This window comes from Spinacia oleracea, chromosome 2 (assembly GCF_020520425.1).
Source record: "Spinacia oleracea cultivar Varoflay chromosome 2, BTI_SOV_V1, whole genome shotgun sequence".
Classification (NCBI taxonomy): domain Eukaryota; kingdom Viridiplantae; phylum Streptophyta; class Magnoliopsida; order Caryophyllales; family Amaranthaceae; genus Spinacia; species Spinacia oleracea.
In genome coordinates, this window is record NC_079488.1 from 103,893,564 (window position 1) to 103,908,982 (window position 15,419).

General features: G+C 38.0%; 1 protein-coding gene across 1 annotated transcript; it reads left to right on the forward strand.

The window, feature by feature from the left end:
* The first annotated feature begins 215 nt into the window (after positions 1-215).
* LOC110789773 (bifunctional L-3-cyanoalanine synthase/cysteine synthase, mitochondrial-like) lies at positions 216-3,730 on the forward strand. The gene is made up of 10 exons (NM_001426407.1): positions 216-536; positions 1,470-1,579; positions 1,698-1,755; positions 1,825-2,088; positions 2,206-2,343; positions 2,457-2,508; positions 2,612-2,691; positions 2,785-2,844; positions 3,166-3,246; positions 3,437-3,730. Exons 1-10 carry the CDS (start codon positions 372-374, stop codon positions 3,533-3,535), a joined length of 1,107 nt encoding a protein of 368 aa, NP_001413336.1. The 5' UTR covers positions 216-371; the 3' UTR covers positions 3,536-3,730.
* The last annotated feature ends 11,689 nt before the right edge of the window (positions 3,731-15,419 follow it).

Consider the following 15,419-nt stretch of genomic DNA (forward strand, 5'->3'; position numbering starts at 1 on the left):
AACAGCAGTTAAGGTACATCCTGACATCCACAAAAGCAGCCGAAGTTAAGTGCAAAGTATCAAATCAACAGTTGAACACCACTCACTATTATAAATTATAATGACGACAAAAGAGTTAAAGACCATTTCCCTACACAACCCACATGCTCTGTAGAAATGTCACTACAATACACAAATTCCCCCTTTCCCCAAAATTGCATTGAAAATTTGAGCCACCCTGGCCTTCAAAACCTTCACTTTCCACCCACCAACCATATATATACTTCTATATAACAAACATTAACAGACTCATATAAAACACATTGTTATTGCTATTTGTTCTGCTCAAAATTGTAGATTTGTAGATTTGTAGTTGGTAAACTGAAGAAATCATGGCAACTGTGTCAAGCTGTTTGCTGAGGAGATCAAGAACAGCCTCACGGATCTTTAAAACATCACTCAGATGTTTCTCCACCACTTCTTCTTCTGCACAAACTGTTTCTGGTTCATCTCCCTTTCCTTTTACTGGGACTAATATTAAAACCAATGTTTCCCAAGTGAGTTTATTTTAATTTTATTTTCTTTGAAAAATAATTTCATTTTATTAAGTGAATTTATTTGATTTGATCTAATCATGGTTCTTGTTAACATTGTTGATGGATTAACCTAATAACCTGGTGGATGTTGCATGGTACAACCGATTGTACAATACAAACTGTCGTTAATTTAGATCAGTTTTAGCTCTTATCTCATGTTTTAGCAATAAGTTTTTTCAAAGAGATTGATTTAAGGAGAAAAGACAAGATAGATTGTATTATAAGGTGGAGATTTCTCAATAGTGATCCAAATCAGTTGGATACCTTCTGTTTTTAGATAAGGGCAGCAGCTAAAATTGAGCATTGTTGCCTCTTCAACCCAGGGGCCCCACCTAGAATGGATTCCACTAGTGGGGACCACATGTTTTGATAATTTTGTACAAGTAATAATTCCTGAACTCAAGTGGTCTATCTAAGTGTCTTGAATTTTCTCTGACAATGAACCTTTGCCTGATGTTTACAATTGAATAGCCAAATATTCCCTGCTTTACTAAATAAAAACTACAGTATGACGGCTATGTTGACGACTTGACATAACCACTTCCTTATACTTTGTTCCATTGGCAATAAAGTGTATGTATCCCGTTTTGTGTCTCATATTATGTTCGATTATCTCTACTTATGCCGCGTTATCCACGTTCAACAATAACATTAGATATGGTTATGTGTCAAAATCGGAAAGATGTGACGTAAATTGGGACATATGATTTGATTGATTTCAACCTGTTTAATGTTGAGTGTAATTTGGATAGCTGATAGCTATGTGCTGATGCAGCACAAAATTCCCCTTCAGATTCTGCAAGTTAACTAAGCATGTTCTGACAAATGTGATAGAAATGTCAGAAAATTAAAATCATTTGGTATTGATTTTGTTGTACATGATTTTTATTGCAGCTTATTGGGAGAACTCCCCTAGTTTATCTAAGCAAAATTAGTGAAGGATCTGGAGCTTACATAGCCGTCAAGCAAGAGATGATGCAGCCTACTGCTAGTGTTAAAGATAGGTATTTACATACCGTTAATAAACCAACAATAGGGCAGTAATTAAGCCAGTAATTAAGATTTAAGACTTGACATATATATGTGCTAATTAAATACTTCTTGGAATATCATCTGCTGTAGACCTGCATTGGCTATGATTGAAGATGCAGAGAAAAAGGGATTAATTTCTCCAGGAAAGGTAAGATAAAACAGTCAAGTTTTCTGCAACTGAACTTAATGCTAACTGTTATGCTGTGTTGATGATCAGACGGTGTTGATCGAGCCAACATCAGGAAACATGGGAATAAGCATGGCGTTCATGGCGGCTATGAAGGGATACAAAATGGTATTGACAATGCCATCATACACAAGCATGGAAAGAAGGGTAGTAATGAGGGCTTTTGGTGCTGATCTTATTCTCACTGACCCTGACAAAGGAATGGGGGGAACTGTCAAAAAGGCTAACCAGCTTTTAGACTCCACCCCTGATGGTTTCATGCTTCAACAATTTAATAATCCTGCTAATACTCAGGTCCTCTCTTCTCTTGCACTCTTCATAATAGACAAATTTGTCAATTTAATCACTTCTACGATTAATATTGTCAGAGATAGGGATAATTAGTTGACTAATAATGGCTGAAAAAAACAGGTTCATTTTGAGACGACAGGTCCTGAAATATGGGAGGATACTCAAGGGAAAGTGGACATCTTTGTCATGGGAATCGGAAGTGGAGGCACTGTTTCTGGTGTTGGACGCTATCTCAAATCTCAAAATCCTAATGTGAAGGTATCATCTATATATATATATATATATATTTATAAGTGATGCTGCTTTGAATTGTGCTAGAGTAGTTTAATTACATATATGCCTAATGTGATTCATTTTTACTGATGTTATAGATCTATGGAGTTGAACCAGCTGAAAGCAACATACTCAATGGAGGCAAACCAGGTATTTCATGCGAAAACTTAAGTTAACAGCTCCTTAGTTAGTTGAACAAATAATCCGGCTTCTTGGCTTCTTGCTAATCTACTTTTTCTGTTAATGTAAATAGGTCCTCACCTTATAACTGGAAACGGGGTTGGGTTTAAACCAGAGATTTTAGACATGGATGTAATGGATGCAGTTCTCGAGGTAAAATTTCTGTTTTCTTTTCTTCTGTTTTTCCAACAATATCAAAGCTTAGTTCTCTATGTGCGAGTTTTCTGAACACGTACTTCATCACAGGTTAAAAGTGACGATGCTGTTAAGATGGCCAGGCAGTTGGCATTACAGGAAGGACTTTTGGTAAGAACAAATTATATGCTGGTCAGTGGCGGAGCCAGAATTTTTTTTTCGGGGTGTCGGTAGTGGCGTATCCAGGATTTTTAGTGTGTTGTGTCTGATAATCTTCCACAAAACACAATATATTACTAAAAAAAAAAGTATAGTCTTTTCTGATCCCCCTTGCACCTACCAGGCTCCGCCACTGATGCTGGTTTACTACACTTCTGAATTTCTGATCATATCTGCATCACAAACTTTCAGAACTAGCTATAATCTTAACAGAGATCTGAACATCTTTAGTATGGCTAAAATTATCTGATTTTCACTTTGTTGAATATGTAGGTTGGGATATCATCAGGGGCTAATACAATTGCTGCCCTTGATCTTGCTAAGAGGCCAGAAAACAAGGGCAAACTAATTGTGGTATGAAATAGCTGTCCTATTTATATATGAAGTTATGAACTACTACTACTAACTCTGTTTGGATATAATTGTCACGTCGATAGTTCAATTATGCTATTAAAGTGGCAATTAATTCCAGATAGAGGCAGTGCTGTTTTATAATTGTAGAGTTGTAGTACTAATAAGGATTATGTTTGTTTCTTGATCAAAGACGATTCACCCGAGTTTTGGAGAGCGATATCTGTCGTCTGCCTTGTTCAAGGAGCTGAGGGAAGAGGCTGAAAACATGCAACCAGTCCCTGTTGAATGATTCCAGCATCTTATAGCTCCAGATATGCTAAATAAAGGATCTGTTACTGTTTTGTCACTACTACTAGTATATGACAGTAACTACATGATATCTCTTTGAGAAAAATTGTAAAATTGCAAGTCAATTGTGTATTAATTTTCAATGAAATTGTTAGGGATGAAAATTATTTATCAATGAAGTAATTGTAATTCTTTTATGATGCAGCATTAATAGTATCCTTAATTCACCATTTTATAGTACTCTGTATAATGATTAGTATGGAGTAGCTCTTAGGCTATGTTCTCCTCAACTTAAACCATGTTCTTTAGAGCAGAGCTGAACTGAACCGAACTGAATGCTCCTAAACCAAACTGAATTTAACAAAATATTACTGATTAAATAATAAATAATAACAATAAACGATAAATAATAATAATATGTAATTAATTACTAAATAATCATAATAAATGATAAATATTAATAATAATTAATAAGTAATAATCCGTAATTAATTACTAAAAATATAATAAATGATAAATAGTAAATTATAGTACTCCCTCCGTTCCTAAATAAGTGTCCACTTTGGACATTTGCACGGTAATTAATAAAATTGAATGGTGTGTAAGAGATAATGATTGAGAATGTTTTTTTGGGGAAAAGAAAAAGTAGATAATTGTTTAATGTTAAAAGTACAAAAAGAAAAGAGAGAAAAATCAGAAAATATAGCATAATGCCATATCATCAATCCACTACCAACCAAAGCAACCAATCAAATTACACCAAAAAAATCCATCAACCAATAGAATTACAATCACACAGATAACACGGATTATCCATATAAAAATTATCAAAAATAATTATCAACCCCAGGAAAATTACCAAACCCATAAATCAAAACAAAACATCAAAAAATCGAACAAAACTACGATTAATTATCAAAAAAATCGAACTAAACTAAAATAATCAAAAAATTCGAACAACAAAAAATTGGAACTAAACCCGAACTCAACAAGAGTCGAAAAAAACCCAGAAAAATCCCAAAGAATCAAGATCTTCAACCCAGAAAAATCCAGAAACTCAATCAAAACCCAAAAAAACGCACATGCAAACACTTTTTTGAAAACTCAGATCACAAAAGTTACCCAAATAACCCAGAAACCCTAGATCTTCCAGATCTTCAACCAAAAAATCCCAGAAACCCAGAAACTCAACAAGAGTCGGAAAAAACCCAGAAAAACCCAGAAACACAACCAAAGCATCAAGATCTTCAACCCAGAAAAACCCAGAAACTCAACCAAAGCATCAAGATCTTCAACCCAGAAAAACCCAGAAACTCAATCAAAACCCAAAAAAACTCACATGCAAACACTTTTTTGAAAACTCAGATCACAAAAGTTACCCAAATAACCCAGAAACCCTAGATCTTCCAGAAACCCAGAAAAAAAAACCCATTAAATCACAAAAAATCATCAACAAACCCAGAAATAAAAATAAATCACCAACAAACCCAGAAATCGTCATTAAACCAAAATAAACTAAAAAAAATTCAAAATTTCAAAATACCTAGTAATCCAAAGCCATATTCGAGTTTTAAAAGGTCAAATTTGACCATGAAAACTTCAGATCTGAAATTTTCATGGTCAAATTTCACCATTTAAAATAAAATCTAGAATTTTGTGGGTGAAATTGGAGAGAGATGGAGACGAAAGAGATGATGGGAGATAGATCAGAGAGGGCCGAAGATGGAGGAAGAAAGAAACAGGGAGGGACGAGAGGAGATGAAGAAGAAACAGAGAAATGGAAGAGAGAGAGAGAGAGAGGGAGAGAGGAGATGAAACAAAAAATGAAAGGAGAGTGAGGGGAAGTAACGTGGGTTTGGGTTCCCCAAATCTGACTTCCCCTCTTTTTTAAAAAAAAAACTTTTTTTTTCATTATTTTAATATTTTTTTGGCACAAATAATTAGGAGAGTTAGGTATTGTGTGTAATTGTTTAGAACTTTAGGGGTATATTCGGAAAGATTTTATGTCCAAAAATGGGAAGTGGACAGTTAAAAGGGAACGCCATATTTAGGAAGTGGACACATATTTAGGAACGGAGGGAGTAATTAATAGTAATAATTAGTTATATATAAATATAAATATAAATATAAGTAATATAATAATTTAAATAATAATAATAATAATAATTATTATTATATTAAATTGAACTGAATTAAACTGAACTGAACTGAACTGAACTGAACTGAACTGTGAAATCAGTCCTGAAAATGAAATTAAGCCAAAAAGAACATGGCCTTATTTAGAGCTAATAAGTTTTGCTAATGGTAAGATAAAGGACTCTCTTGGGGAGTGATGGGGTTAATCCGCCACTGTTTGTCGGGTGTATACTTTAAGAGTGAGAAAAAGGGTAAGAGAATCGTGACCTCCAAATTGTCCCCAGTGGAGTAGTGGTAATTGAATATCAACCTTGAAGCTTAAAGATGCTCTCCATTTGTATCATCCGCTAACGATACAACAACGTAACAGATCCATTCAGTGTGCGTATAGTACTTTTCTATAAAAAAATTGTAAACCCAAAATTTTGAATATACACTCTTTTTTTTAACGCAAACAAAGGAGAATTAGATTAAAAGATTAGTTCTACAAGAATGTCGGGATAACTCAAAAACTTGCGACCCAACAAACACGAAAGCCCAAACCGAACCAACCCAACCCCTACAAATGCTATACAACAAAAAATCATTGGGCCAACCCAAAAACTTGCTGCCCAGAATACACCCATAAAACCCAAGTCTACCAACATTAACAACAAACTATACACCAAAACCCTACCAAAATACTCAGAAACTTGGCTGACCAAGGACTCATTAATAAGCATCCAAGCCTGAGGGAACCAACACCAAAGACCATCCTACGCAGGCCCCACGCCTCCATCCTTCACCACCTTGTCAATTGAACTCACCACCTCCTCTGACCCACGAACTGGAACAGTGGACACCACTGTGGCCGGAATAGTACCAAACAGAATCTGAGAAGTGACAACTTCGCAATCCCCATCTTCCGTTGGTGGAGCTTCCAAATCAATGATCCTGCTACATCCCGCCGCCGCCAACACTTTCCGCTTCTCTGCATCCTCCAGTTTCTGCAAATCACCCTGATACGCAATGGCCGCGAAAGGAGGTGGATTCAAGTAAAACTTATGCCCAACTGCCATTTCAATAGCATACTGAGCCAAACTATGAGCAACCTTATTCTGTGCGCGTGGAATGTGCTTAACCACAATGGACTTGAAACTTGCCATAAGAGCTGAAACATCACCCAACACTGGCTTTAACTCCTCATGGTATGACCCATCCACCGATTTGAGCAAGTTCAGCAAAGCCTGTGCATCCGTCTCGACTTCCAAATTCAAAATACCATAATCCGCAGCCATAATTAAGCCTTCCCGAATTGCATAAAGCTCCGCAGCCAACGGAGTAATGGCATTGAATTTGCTGGAGTAGCCCATATACCACTTCCCTGTGGCACCGCGGAAGACTCCACCACCCCCTGCATCATTCTGTGCTCTCCAACTTCCATCAGTATTTAATTTGAGAAACTCATACGCTGGAGGAGTCCAAATCAAATTCATTGATCGAACCTGTTCATTTCCTTTGCCCTGCAAAATTTTGTTAGTAGAGACCAAATCCACAAAGAACGCATTATAAATGGAGAACGCTTTCAACATTTTATGATCAAACACCGCTCTATTTCGAGCTTTCCAAATATGCCAGATAGCAACGCAAAAGATAACACTCCAAGTCTGACCTTGTCTCAAGTTGAAATTCACCCAATCTTTCCAGTTAAGAGCAAAGAATTGTTGGAAACTGATCTTATGATAAGAGGCTAATCTAGTGAAAATATAATTCCATAAAACACAGGAATCCGAGCAGTCCCTAAAAAGATGGATATGACTTTCAGCCATTACAGTACATCGAGAACAGAGGGGAGAAATGCAATCAATCCTAGTGTTCAAAACCTCAGCCACTGGTAAAATTTCATGACAGGCATTCCAAAGGAGCATCTTGTACTTAAAAGGAATTCTAATTTTCCAGATATATTTCCAATTAAACAAAGAGTAATCAGGGATTGAGGGTGAAACAGAACGAAGAAGATGAAAGTAAGCCGACTTAACTGAAAACTCACCATTCTTACTAGGAAACCATCTCACATAATCATCCATTGGAACAATCCGAGGAAGAGGAACGGCCCGAATAAGAGAACAAAGATCCGGAGACAAAAGATGCTCTATTCTAGTCAAATCCCACTGATTATTCCGAATGATATCACTAACATAAAGGTGGGCCAACCGGTCCGGAACGTCTTTATCCATTAGCTTATAGAGGGGAGCGGAACCTACCCAATGATGATACCATAAGGAGGTAAGACGACCATTACCTATTCCCATGACTAACCCACTTCTAAGAAGAGACCGACCTTTAAGAATGTCACGCCACATTGGGGATTGAGAAGAGTTTGGAATGCAATCCAAGAAATTGGAACGTTTAATGTATTTTTCAGTAAAAAGTCTAACCCAAAGGTTTTGAGGACACGTGAGCATCTTCCAACCTAGTTTAGCCATAAAGGCTAGATTCCACTCCTTCAAACTCTTAATTCCTAAACCCCCAAGATTAAGTGGTCTAGTAACATTAAACCAACTGGTTCTGACCATATACCGAGACCTATCCACTTTATTCCACAGGAATTTTCTACTCGACTTTTCCAAAGTTGCAAGAACCCTAGTAGGTAGTAAAGCGGTTTGCATATTATACAACGGATAAGAATTCAGAATCGACTTAATAAGAGTACACCGCCCAGCCATATTTAAAAGCTTAGCCTGCCACCCCTTTATCCTATCCATAGTTTTATCAAGCAGACTCATGAAGTTAGAAATTTTGAGCTTATTAGGCCTAATGTCAACTCCCAAATACTTCCCAAAAGACGTAGTAACCCGAAGACCATGAGGCATAGCTAGGCTTGACCTAATAACATGACTCATATGAGTGGGAAAAATTAAGCTAGACTTTTGCAAATTAAGTCTAAGACCAGATATATCTCCAAAATACCGAAGGGTACTCAGCATACTATCCAAATTAGACTGCGAAGCATGACCAAATAGGAACACGTCATCAGCATAAAAAACATGCGAAATATGGACCGTCCGAGACAAACTAATGGGTTTCCAATGCCCCAACTTGACCTCATTCTCAATGAGCATAGACAATCTATCCAGACACAACACAAAAATATACGACGATAAAGGGTCCCCCTGACGAATACCACGGGTGGGACAAAACTCCCTAGTGATTGAACCATTCCAAAGGACATTAATACGGGGGGTGGTGATACAAGCCATAATCAATTTAATAAGATGACCAGGAAACTGAAAGCTAACCAAAGTGTCACGGATAAAACTCCACTCCAAACTATCATACGCTTTAGTAATATCAAGTTTTAAGGCCATTATACGTTTTCCTTTCCGACACTTGTGGAACACATGGGCCATCTCTTTAATAAGAATAACATTATCCTCTATACCCCTACCCGGAATGAAACTAGATTGAAACGGACTTATTAACCTACCCAAAATAGTCCTCAACCTACTCGTGATGATCTTCGTGATAAGTTTGGAAATTGTATTACACAACCCTATGGGCCTAAAATCCCTCATGGATTCAGGCGAGTCAGACTTTGGAATTAAGGTGATATAAGAACGATTAATGTCTGGAGGTATAGTGGCCGTCTCCAAACAGTTCGAGCAAAACGCAGTAATACTATCACCTAACTCTGCCCAGAATTTCTGATAAAAAACAGGCTGAATACCATCTGGGCCCGGACACTTGATAGGATCCATCATCTTTAAATTAGCCCAAACCTCTTCCTTAGTAATTGGACCAAGCAAAACCAGGCTTTCCTCAGGGGAAACGGTACTCAGGGTAGGATAAATAACACCCAACGGGCTAGCCCTCAACGTGGTTGTAAAGATAGAATCAAAATAAGAAACGGCCAAATCCTTAAGAACCCCCCTATCAGTAACCCATGCTCCCTCGTCATTTTTTAAGGTAAGAATTTTCCCCCGACTCTTACGAATTTTAGCTAGAATATGAAAATACTTGGTGTTAAAGTCCGCATATTTTCGCCAGTTAATACCCGCCTTCTGAGCCCAAATTAACCGTTCTTTTTTAAAAATATCATTAAGCCTTACAAGAAGCTCTTTTTCTAGATTTACCAAAAAACGACTATGAAATTTAGACAAAGCGATTTGAATACCATTAATTCTAGACAAAAGACGTTTTTTATGTAACCTAAGATTACCAAACACATTACTATTCCAATGTTTAATATTAGATAAAAACAACTCCCTACCACGAGAAAAATCAAAATCACATTGAGACCAATTATTAACAAAAAACTCCCTAAAATTCGGATGCTCAATCCAAACCTCCTTACAACGAAAGGGAAAAGGGCCCTCAACAACATCATTATTAAGCGAAACAATAAGGGGGCAGTGATCAGAATGGGTGCGAGGGAGGTGATGTACCTGAGTATGAGGAAACAAATCAATCCATGGCGAATTGGCGAGGGCCCTATCCAAACGCTCCTTGATCAAAGCTGCACCATCACGCGCATTAGTCCAAGTATATGGACACCCATGATAACCCAAATCCATCAAACCAGCAGCATCAATAAAGGTGCGAAGATCCGCACATTGACCACTCCGAAACGGACGCCCACCCAACTTTTCCGACTGGGACGTCACTTCATTCATATCACCCACCACCAACCACGGCGTCTCCGGCGGAGGCAGATTACCCGCCATACTTCTCCAAAAGGCGTGCCGCGGACCCGGAACGCTGGGAGCATGCATACCTGTGACTAACACCTCCGGTTTAACGTTCTCAAAATGAAAAAGCACATGAAACTGATTGACATCCTCCGAGAACAGAACCAATTCAATCGAGCGCCTCCAGAACAACCAAATACCACCCCGTTTATCTGTCGGAGAAATCACCCTGAAGTCATGAAATCCTAGCTGCAATTTAACTTCCTTTGCACGATAATCATCAGCCTTGGTTTCCAGCAGAATAAAAATCGACGGATGTTGAGCCTCAATGATATTCCATGCAGTGGGAAGAAACTCATCCCTAGACGCACCCCGTACGTTCCAAACGCAGATCTTCATATGCAAATTGGGAAGAGGACGTTGTAACACCACACTAGGCTCATCATTTGGACCCGCATTCAGGGGGAGAAAGAACTCCGCCCAATCCCTCCAATGGTGAGACAACCCCATCATTCCCAGATCCTCCAACCGAATTGGCGTCACATACGTGAATATCTTCAACGGCTCCAATAGTTGACGATAGTACCGACCCTGAATCTGCACTCCGACGACTTCTTGTTGCGTTTCGTAAAGTGCTGTATGGCGACCCGACAGACCCATTTCTTGCCCTTGTGTTTCGAATTGTAAAGGAATTATGGGAACCTCTTTTGGTAATCCCCGAGTTAACGGGGATTGAATGGTGATGGGATTGAAATCCGGCGCCGTTCCTGGCAAAGGAAGCTTGCTGAAATTCCGGGGTAATTCCAGACGAGGTCGAGAAATTGGACCCGTGTACAATTGCTCCTGCTTCTGTAAATTCGCCAACAACCGTCGCGCCTCCTCCGCCGGATTCTCGAATGACCGACCCGTGTCTCTCTCCGTCACACATGGACTCATCTCCGCCTGAGTCGGAAATAGTTGAAGTAACTCCGGTTGAAAGATCGACCCCGACACCCGTGGAACTTCTATTACATCCGTCGGAACCCCCCTGCTCTGAAAGAACCGTGGCCCCCTGGCCACCCAAGTTTGCCTCCCCCGCCGGGATGCACCCCTCGGACTGGAATTCACTTGCATGCATGATGATTTCGGAGTTTGATTGCCCGCCATTACTAGGAAAACTATTCAGAGAAGCTTGAGGAAGAAGTTGAGAAGAATGGGAAGAAGCTGAAGGGGTATGAGAGAGAGAAGGAGAAGTGTTAACTTGGTTAACCGTGGGGTTTAAATTCATATTGATGAGTAACGGAGGAGTGGGGGGGTCTTGGGACTCCGCCAAGTGGTTTATTGATGGAACCACGTGTATGGCGACTTCTGATCTTCCCTCCCCTTTTTTTCCAACTGAAGAAATTAACTGATCTGTTTCCAAAACTAGATTCAACGATGAATCAACACCAGACTTGGATTTGGACAACTTAGGGCCCTCACCTGATTGGGCCACCCCCAAACGCGGCCCATTAGCTACTGTGGACCCTATTCCTCTTCTGTACTCATTGATCTTCGAATGTGGGGTGATTTTATTACCAAATCGACCACGTGGCTTGGGCTTACGACTCACCAAAGTCCATGGCCCATAATCATGACTTGTAAAGTCAACCTTAGTCCCAGAACCTTCCATTCCAGTGGCATAGGGATCACCGTTTGCATCAACGTTTCGGATAACCACCGCCTCTTGTCCCCCACACGCGCCGTCCTGACTCATTTTCTCCTTCCCCTTAACAGAAGAGGAAACCAACTTTTCCACGGAACACTCCGTCTGCAGATGTCCTATCCTTCCACACGCAAAACACAGAGAAGAAATATTTTCGTATTGAATTGCTTGCCATGATCCCCCAACCCAAACCTTAGAGATTAAAGGCTTAGTGAGATCAATCTCCACACAAACCCTAGCATAACGACCCCGAGTAATCTTATCCGTTGAATAATCAACACGAATTGGTTTACCAATCACCAAGGCAATGGCAAACAGAGCCTCCTTATCATAATACTCAATTGGTAACTCCTCAATCCTAATCCACACAGACATTTGATCAAATCCGTCCCTTGACGGCCGAAAATTTGGCTTCCACGGTGATAACATGAGATAATGCTCCATCACAAACCAAGGACCTCCAAACAGAGCGCGTTCATAATCATCCCCTTGAGTAAATTTAAACAAAAAAACTCCACTACCAACATCAATCACCTCCACTAAACCTTTAATTCTCCACATAGCACGAACTCTAGCCTCCATAATACTCGATCGTACTTGGATTCCCAAGCACTTTCCCATGAGAGTAAGTCTCCATGGGCTTCGTAACCGATCCAAAGTAAGTTTACTGAATTGCACTGACAAGTTGCTATCTGGTGGAAGCTCCTCACAATCCTCCCATTCCTTCGATGCCGTTACAATTTTCCTCGCCTCCGTAAACCACTGCGTCGACGAAGCAACCACCTCCCTGAAGGAAGGCATCTCCCTAGGCAACTCTGGTGAAATTCCAACGGGTGGGACATCAGCCATCATCTTATCGGGCGGTTCCGTTGGAGACTGAATCTCCATGGAGGAAACGGTGGGGAAGACCAATTCAAACTGGAACTCTCTCTGGACTTTCTCTCTCTGGACTTTCTCTCTCTAAGTTTGATTAACCTTTTATTTTGAATATACACTCGAACGATTTAATATTCTACTCACCCTTACTTTACATGTACTCCATATATGGTGATTTTTTGTCCTGGACCCAATAGGAAAAGAATTGTTAAAGAGTATTACTATGCTCAAACTCTATCTTGTAGAGTTATTTTAAAACTCTAGAGGATTCAAAGTATTAGTTATATATTCTTCCTATAGATTCTTACTCTAAATTGGGATGAGGGAGTAATTGACACTACGTAATTTATAAGTCGAGAGACAAAAGCAAGTGTCATGTGTGGCTACATTAGTATGTAAATGGAAATGCGATAAATTAAATTCTTATTTATAGGTGGTGTACAATAAATATTGTACACCGGAGTAAAAGTTGACTCAAAATGCTTAAAAGTTACATTTATATATAAAAAAGTTATCTACTTTTTATTGATAATTTTTTTCATTTGAATAAAGATTATTTTTCCAAACTCACTAATAATATATGTAAATTAATCATTTAACCCCTTTAAAATGTTTATCTATCAACTTTTTATTTTTATAATATAAAAGTTACTAAAAGCAGGTTAAAGTTACAAAAAACTGCATAAAAGTTATCTTGGTGTATAATAAATTTATTGTACACCTTGTGCGCGCAAGACCTGTTGAATTAATTTTGATTTGGCTTAGTGTCTTCGTCTAGTTAACCAATCGGGGAAAAAAATCATTTATTGTATGAAATCTGTTTTGATTGACATCGTGACACTAGGGGCTAAACAGTCTTTTCATATCAGTAATATAAACAATTGAAATACCTTGACCTAATTGTATTTTCGCTGTAGGATGAACGGTTTCCTTACATTTCTCTTAAGCCATCTCTCTCGTTTACAGACCCGACTTTGGTAATAACGCTCACACCAAGGAGATTTTTGTCATCCTCGTTACTGGCCTCTAAAAATGTTTGTAAGTTCCTTTATCATTTTAAGATTATGTCAGTTCCACTCGTCTTTTTTAAGATCGACATATGTAGGTGTCATGATTAAATATTTTCCGATATGTTAAACTACAGTGACACCAATATCTTTGAATTTATATGATTTGCGAATGTGAAAGGAAATTTATTTTATCGTAGATGATTAATAGTTTAGGCTTGTAATTTTTATTTCATGTTTCGTTACCAATGTGGATTGTTTACTTTGAAGGTCAAGATTCATGTGTATAATCTTCTGAAACTTTTTTTTTTCTCTAAAATTTCTGAATTGATTTTGTTTATATGTATCTGAACTTACTTTGCCTTAATTCACCTGAATTATTTGTTATAAAATAATTAAATAAGTCAAAATAAGATGAAACAAATATAATTTTACTACTGAAATGAGTTACTCCGTACAAACTAAATTATAATTCTTACTAGTTTCTATCAGATTTCCGACCAAATATTCTGGTCAATTTAACTATTTACTTTTACCATGTTCTTTTAAAACTAATAATTGGTCTAACAAATAAGAACCTATTAGACCTTCCTTAATAAGAATTTGCCTAAAATAAAACATACGTGTATCGTCGATTATAATCCGAATAATGCATTTAAATCGAGTTGTCATTTATTTCTCGGTTTAGAATTCCCTACACGATCATTACCACTTATGTCTCCAATAAAAAAGAAACAAATAAAAGCCTCATACAGTAATACGAGTCCGGATCCTCTAGAGTTTTAATAAAACTCTACAAGGTAGAGTTGTATCTAAACCATACATTTTAAAATCAATGGATCATATTGATGAGAAAAAATAAGGGGAATTTTGGAAAGATTATATATTAACCATTAATTTTTCATTCAATGGTTGATATGCTCAAACTCTACATTGTAGAGTTATTTTAAAACTTTAGAGGATCCAAAACCCAGTAATACATAATCAAAATTTATGACAAAATCATTCCTGAATCGATACCGTCATTACTTTTTATTTATGTACTAGTTTAGGCCCGCGTTAATGCTCGGAACGTCATTAAAATGCTATTATAAATGCATTGCAGTAGATTAAAAACAATTACAAAGTACTATGTATAATGTGAATGACAACGGCGGATCCAGGGGGGCCTTGGCCCACCCCATGGATCAAGAACCAAATACTTCCTCTGGTCTTATTTACATGACACAATGGGGTTTTAGACACTATTCACACAAACACCTTTGACTTCCTTTTGTGGTTTATACATAAGAAAAAACATAGTCGTGTGGGGTCTTATTAGATCCGTATCAGTAAATATTATTTAAATATCACCTTTTTATAATTTTTTCCGATACGCAATTAGAAATATTAATGTTTGAAATCGTGCATTGACAAACGTGCCTAAATAATTGTGTCATTTATAAAAGAACGGAGGAAGTATAATTTTTCTGCCAATAAGTGTGTTAAATCAGTATAGCAGAGTTGGTAGCGCAT

Coding starts and splice junctions, on each gene's coding strand:
- LOC110789773 (NM_001426407.1), top strand. CDS start 372: ATGGCAACTGTGTCAAGCTGTTTGCTGAGGAGATCAAGAACAGCCTCA. Junction 1,756..1,824: donor GATTAATTTCTCCAGGAAAG/GTAAGATAAAAC, acceptor GTTGATGATCAG/ACGGTGTTGATCGAGCCAAC. Junction 3,247..3,436: donor ACAAGGGCAAACTAATTGTG/GTATGAAATAGC, acceptor TCTTGATCAAAG/ACGATTCACCCGAGTTTTGG.